The sequence below is a fragment of the Oculina patagonica genome, chromosome 7 (assembly GCF_052425735.1).
Source record: "Oculina patagonica isolate OP01 chromosome 7, crgOcupat, whole genome shotgun sequence".
Taxonomy (NCBI): Eukaryota; Metazoa; Cnidaria; class Anthozoa; order Scleractinia; family Oculinidae; genus Oculina; species Oculina patagonica.
This window is the reverse complement of record NC_135764.1, coordinates 33,095,666-33,102,515: the sequence shown is the minus strand read 5'-3', so window position 1 is coordinate 33,102,515 and position 6,850 is coordinate 33,095,666. Positions and strand designations below refer to the sequence as shown.

At 39.2% G+C, this 6,850-nt stretch overlaps 1 protein-coding gene across 1 annotated transcript; it reads right to left on the bottom strand.

Moving 5' to 3' along the window:
* Positions 1-400: 400 nt before the first annotated feature.
* Positions 401-3,105, bottom strand: LOC144659390 (uncharacterized). Its single transcript, XM_078519798.1, has 2 exons — positions 3,042-3,105; positions 401-2,346 (listed from the first exon to the last, which is right to left on the bottom strand). The coding sequence occupies exons 1-2, from the start codon at positions 3,103-3,105 to the stop codon at positions 1,700-1,702; spliced, it is 711 nt and encodes a 236-aa protein (XP_078375924.1). The 3' UTR covers positions 401-1,699.
* Between the last annotated feature and the right edge of the window lie 3,745 nt (positions 3,106-6,850).

Sequence of the window (6,850 nt, the reverse complement as noted above, 5' to 3'; positions counted from 1 at the left end):
ATACTATTACACACAATTCCATTGTTTTCTTTTGTTTCCTTTTGACTATTACGCACAAACTGGTAGATATTGTTTCACGGGTTAAATGAAATCACTCATTAAACGACCACGAAAGTCACAAAACGGGAGATACTGTATTAGATAACCCAGCAAGTAGGTGATAGGATCGAAATTCCAAACAAATATAACAAACAAAAAACTGTCCCAATAGATCCGCTAATTACAAAGAAAATTTCTAATTGCATTTGTTGGAAAAGTACACAAAAACGTACACATGAAAGAACATCTGAAATAGTGGGGTGTTATACGGTGGCCACAAGGCTACAAGGTAGGTGCCCCGTACAACACTACTCTACACATTGTCTGTGCATTTATCGATAAAAATGAATCAGAGCCAGAATTATGATTAATATTAGTTTATTATTAATTTAATAAGCATTATCCAAACCCAGTACACAGTAAATGGTTTAAAAATGTGCATGCACCCTCTCTAAAGTGATCATACAGTATGGTCCAAACACACTATTTATACTTTATAACAAAACCCCAAATACCACAACAATTGAGACATTATCCTAATTTATTTCAAGTCACAACTGTTCAGACAAAGTAAATGGGCCTGTAGCACATATGTAGCTGTGAAAGACTGGAACATTAAAAAAAAATTCACATTAGCACCAAAACTTTACACACAGTATGATCACCTTTGCTTCATATAATGGAGAAACGATGGTTTTCAAGCACTCATTTGATTCTTGTTTAAAATTGATTAAAAAAACTCGAGGTTCAAATCAATTTTAGTTCTCTCCAATCAAATCCATCCTTGTTTCTTTGGGAGATACCAGTAATTTTCTTTGTTTTGGTGTTTGAATCATATTTCCAAAGAGACATGTACTGCACAATGGTTTTAACACTGACATTGCTACAGGCCCTAAATTGATATTAGTCTTTGAAATCTACTACAGTAAATTAATTCCATTTGTACAGGATTTCACACAATACCAATATGGACTGACAAAAAGAATGAAAAACTATCTACATATGATATCTGTTTTGGGATCATTGAAAAAGGCAAGCTTAAAGTTGCCAGTACAACTGAACAAACCAAATTCACCCACAAAAATTTACAAAGCTACTTTATAGTCACATGATTTTAAATACCGCTACAGCAGTAATTTTTAATACCTCCCTGGGAGTTATGTGACAATATTATCCTACACCTCCCTTAATATAATGGCAACTAAAAAGAATTGTGAAACATTACATTGATCTGATATTTTTAGCAGCTGTGCTCTATGAAACAAATAAGAAGCATTTAGGCTCCTACTGATCACTTCTTGTTGCCCCAAAACAAAAGTTAGTTGGGAAATGATGTATCAACCAAGCACAGCCTTGTTGAGTAACAGTTTTACTTTTAAACAAATAAGGATATACTAAGCACACTCTAATCAAAACTATGTACTATATATTTACCTGTACTGTTGAGTACACTTACATGATTGTGGTCTACTACAAACTTAACACTTTCAGTCCCAAGCTCACAATGTTAATTCTCCATACATGTGTTACACATTTCTCTTAATAATAGTTCTGAGAAAATAGTGGTATATCAAGAGAATATCACAAATGATTATTTTCTTGCATTTTGTCTGTTTATGATGCATTAATGTTGCAAGGAGAAAAAACATCATGCTTGGAGTTAAACTTGCAGAATATTCTTTGGGAGCATGGACCTCAGGGAAATGATCTCTTGAATCATCTCATTTACTTGAAGCTTTAATGACTGGTTTTCTTGCTCCAATTTTGATGCCCTTGCAAACAAGGAATGGTGTCTTTCCTTTCTTGCGCGACGGAACTTTCTGGAAGCCTTGTTGTTTCTCATTCTCTTCTCTGAAGTTTCGTCACTACAAGAACTTCCAGTTGAGGAAGGAGAACCTTGGGAAACATCAAACAGTGCTGTCGCCTCCCCACTCAGCACACTTGAATGCTTAAATGTTTGTTGCTCAATCATTTCTAAATCTTCGCATTCGGCATCACCATCACCACCACAGATACCAACAGCCTGTTTCCTGTCTTGTTCCTCAATCGGTCCAACACATTCTTCAATTGCCCCTTCACCATCATTGAACAACTCTGCATTTGAACCCCAAGATTTCTCTAAAACGTTTTCCTTGCAACTCTCCCCTGGTATCAACTTCTCAAGCTCAGCAACCTGGTCAAAGAACAGTTCTCCGAGACGTGTCTGGTCCCAACTGAGATCCACAGACCAGAGGCTGCCATCTTGGTCTAGTAGTGGGCTCTTGAGAAGATCTTGCTCTTTTTGTGGGGAGGCAAGGTTGGCAACCCCTAATGTAGGAAAAGAAATTTACAGTAAATACAAAAATTACTTGTACACAGCTGCCACTCAGCCTCAAGTCACCTGTTGTTTTGATCGTCACACCTGTTTCAAATGTGTTACTTTGTGGGTTAATTATACATACATGTTTCATCGACAGGCAAGGCCCCGTCAAGCACATGCAGCCATTACAGGTATTACAGGTTACAGCCCTTAATGACAGCCCTACTTGTAGGTATATGACCTCAAATGAAATAAAAATCAGTTAATGAAGTAAAAGAATAGATCACCTTCAAGAACAGAACCTGATACACTATTCCAAAGCTGAGCAGTTGTTGTAGCGAGTTAAAAAAAAATTAAAATAGAACAAATATCTTTAAAAAGCTTCATCTTAGTGGAGTGGATTTGTGAAACAAACTGAACACTATAATCTAACAAAAAAATGTTTCCCTTTAAAGATAATTTGTATGAGATGTTTTACAAATTTAAATAGAGAAAACACTATGGAAGCTTTGTAAAACTACAACAATTAATCTAAAAAATTAATATTTTAAAACTGTCCGTTCAAAGTACAACTTCTCAGAGTTCGAATTCTTCACGTAAATATAACCATGAACTAAGGAATTAAACTTAGTTTGAGATAGACTGACAATGTAGACTCACCATTGTCAAAGACGAGGCTTGGATTCGTACAGAGGCGACGCACAGAAAGTGTAGCCGCTGGCAACGGTGGTTTCCACGTGGCCGGTGAAATTGACTTCAGCCGCCATGTTTGCTTTCTTGTTCGTCAAGTGGTTCAAAGACGATGATACCATACTCTTACACTTCCCTTTCGGACGCCCGGCAGAACTCTTCAGGTGCATTTCTCTTTTAAAACTTCACGCAAACCAGAAAATTTCTGATTTTAGATATCCCAAACCGTGAACGAATCGTTTGAGCAAGAGAATTATAAACTTCTCAGTCAATATGGTGCAACACTGACACGATATGCAGTGTTGGACGTGAAGTACTGGAACTAGTTCGGCGCTCTTACATTGCGCTGCATGATGGGGGAAGTTTAAAACACAGGTTTGCAATGCGTACGTACATACGCGTCAAGTTAGATTTAATATAGTTTGAATTTAATTTTGCACGTGCTCTAATTTTAACCGCATGGTAACCGGTAATAACGCTCCCAAGACAAAACGGTCCCTTAAAGGAATATAGATCACGTAAAAAAATAACTTGCCCCAAGGAAAAAAACTGGCTGTATATTTATGAAGTAAAATGTTTTTGAAGCGTTCTCTGGTTAAAAATTTGTTAAAAAAAATAAGCTTTCGGCTACCAAACTACTGCCAAACTACAGCCTACCCCGTTAAAGGCTGTAGTTTGGCAGCCGAAAGCTTATTTTTTAACAAATTTTTAACCAGAGAACGCTTAAAAAAAAACATTTTACTTGATTATGAATCCTGGTTACTCTTCCATTTTTAATTGTATATTTATTGTTCTTAAAACGTGTCATACCAAAGGTTTTCGAAAACAAGATAACATATTGAGTGAAGAAATTATTCTACATGACACGAACGTGGGTCAAAGAAAAAATCTGAGTCCCCGACGGGAATCGAACCCATGGCCATGGGTTCGATTCCCGTCGGGGACTCAGATTTTTTCTTTGTCCCACGCTCGTGTCATGTAGAATAATTTCTTCACTATTTATCACCGAGCTTAAAATCTACCATCTTTATTATTTACTAAGATAACATATTCTAGGTAAAATTCATAGGGGCGTAATGTCGGGGGAATTTTTTCTAGGATAGAATAAAACTTTATTTAATCACGGTTAAAACATCAGTAAAGAAAAAATGATACAAAAATATCTATAATATTGTTTTACGTGATTGCCATGTGGGTGCCCGTTGAGGCGTAAGACAGGGACCGCGGAGAGGGAGGCGCCCCCCCCCCCCCCACACTTTTTTTCAGCCTGACAAGAAAAAAATTATAATGAATTGAAAAACAAACGAAAAATATACTGAAAAAAATGGTTTCTAGACGCCATATTATTGATTTAGATTGTAATTGAAGGACGAAAGTAACAGCAAATACTATTGCCAAAATAGACTCGCCTTCAACTTAGATACATAAAAAAAACAAGTAAATGCGGACAATTGTCTTAAACGTTTTCAGTTATAATCGAAAAATGTAAGGCTACTGTAGGATCATACCCTTTATTAAAAACTGGCCTTTTAAGGGCGAGTGGACTTCTCATTAAAAAGGCCCGTTCCATCATTGGTCAGTTTCGATCCGAACAAATGGTTTAAGTTAATAAGACAATACTGTTTGTTTTCGAGCTCGATTTAAAGGTTATTCATTTTTTAACAATGAAAGTGAAATTGTCTTTTCTGTTTTCATTCGTTCCGGTAACATCTCAGTTGTGGGCACTTCAACGTGGTGAGAAACGTTCGTGTCTTGATGTAACTCGGTGCGTGGTTAAATCGAACGTTTTGTGGAGCAACGACTCCTTATCGCAACGTTTTGTCGTTTTACTGAGCAATACTCATAAAATTATTTTAAGCGTATTTTCTGGTATTTAACAGAAATTAAAATCCAAATTTTCCCGGAGGAGCATGCCCCCGGATCGACTTTAGCTCCCCCCCCCCCCCCCCTCCACTCAAATTCTTAAATTCTTCCTGCCAGGTCCCTGAACACACTTTACTCTCATGGTGCCTCTCTTCACCCAGGTGTATAAGTTGGTAGCGGCTAGCTAATGCTGCTAGCTAACCCTTCGATTTACTAGCATCCCATCCAGGGGGAGTGAAATACACCTGCTAGTCGCTTCATGCTACAGAAACCGGGATAAAATCAGGCCTATTATACATAGGGCTACGAGGCTCGACGCAGAATTTTTTATTACTCAACGTTAAGACGAAAACGGAATGCTTTGTAAGCTGTTTTGTAAAATAGCTTTTCGAATTTCATTACTGATATTTGTCGTTCAAAAATTAAAGCGCCCGCATTCACACTGCATTCTAATATAGACGTCAAGTTGATTACATTTGTGATGTAATAAGTTGTTGTCAGCTGTAAAGGAGCGCAAAGATGGGAAATTGTTGTTCAGGTTGTACGGAAAGCGACGATAGCGCATCCTCGTCAGGACGAGAGAAGAATGCCAAAGGAAAACGAAGATTCAAACTAACAAGAAGAAAAAACACCAAGGCTTCTCGAAAAAACTCTCCATCGTCAACACCGAGAGATGACCTCTCCATTACTTCAGTAGAGTCATCTAATGGTGCCGGTAATGCTGATACAAAGAGCGAGTGCTTGAGTAAAGGACGTCAGTCAATTGAGGATTTAACGATCATTGGACGTGCCCTTCCGATTCAAGAAACACCAGAAAGTCCTGGGATCGAACCCGACGCGTCAAATGCGAGTATTATCGTTGTGCAGCCATCCGCGACGAGCGAGAATTCCTCGAAGGAAACTTTTCCCGGAGAAGGCATAAAACGGCCTATCACCGGTAGCGAATCAAACGCGTCCTTGTCGTCTCCATCACCACTTGAAGAACCCAAATGCGACGCCGATCTCGAGGAGCTCAGTCTTGACGAAGAATCAAGTTCAGCACTTGCACCGCTCCGCGTATCTGAGAAGCCCGAGCGGAGCAGCCACTTGCAACTTCTTGAGTTTCTCAAGATACGTCTTGATATGGCCGTTAATAACATGGAAATCAACACGCTGATAGCCAATGTGGATCGCGCTTTAGACAGAGCAGCACGAACTCGCGAGCTAGGATTCCGACGCATGCGTGCTGCTGCAGAGGCACGGCGAGCTTCACAAGACAACCGTGAAGAGACTGGTACTGCATCTAGTGACGAAGAAGAGACTGAAGATGAAGACGACGAGGAAAGTGACGAAGGGGGTGGTACTCCTCCCCCACCCATCCCTAGAGTCTGTTGGCAATAAGAGTGTCCTGAAGAGGGGAGAAGGGGGGGGGGGGGGCAAATTAAATTCCCATTTCCCTACCCTTATTTTTCCCAAATCCCATTTCCCAGCTTAAATTTACCCAAATCCCATTCCCAGGTCTATTGTTCCGCCCCGAGCTCTAACCCCTTACCCTTCCTTGTCCCGGTGCCCGAAACCCCATTTTCCCAATAAACATTTGCCCCCAAATCCCAATTTCAACTTTACTCCTTCATGCCCCTCCAATAAGCCAACAGATTCTAGAGATGATTAGTTGAAGCTGTGGAATCGCAACTTACCGACATGCTGTCTTTTGGATGGCTCGCCTACTCCTCTCTCACAGACTGTGATGCGTAAAGGACAATTTATGTCGTCAAGACTTTTGACTATCGGTACACTTCTTTTAGGGATGCAAATGACAATTTCGGAACATTTGCTTTTTATGCACTTTGTATGGATTATTATTTTTGTTACCGATTATGAAAAGTCATTTTAAAGTTCGTTTTTAAATTTCGGACCTTGCAACTCTAAATCGTACTTGTACTTGACTGTAACTACAGCTAAATCTGAGAAAGAAGAATA

What these genes read in the sequence shown, in the direction of transcription:
- LOC144659390 (XM_078519798.1), bottom strand. Translation starts at nt 3,105, where the DNA reads ATGGCGGCTGAAGTCAATTTCACCGGCCACGTGGAAACCACCGTTGCC. An exon ending in TGCCAGCGGCTACACTTTCT is followed by an intron (nt 2,347 to 3,041) that starts GTGCGTCGCCTC and finishes TTCCTACATTAG; the next exon opens with GGGTTGCCAACCTTGCCTCC.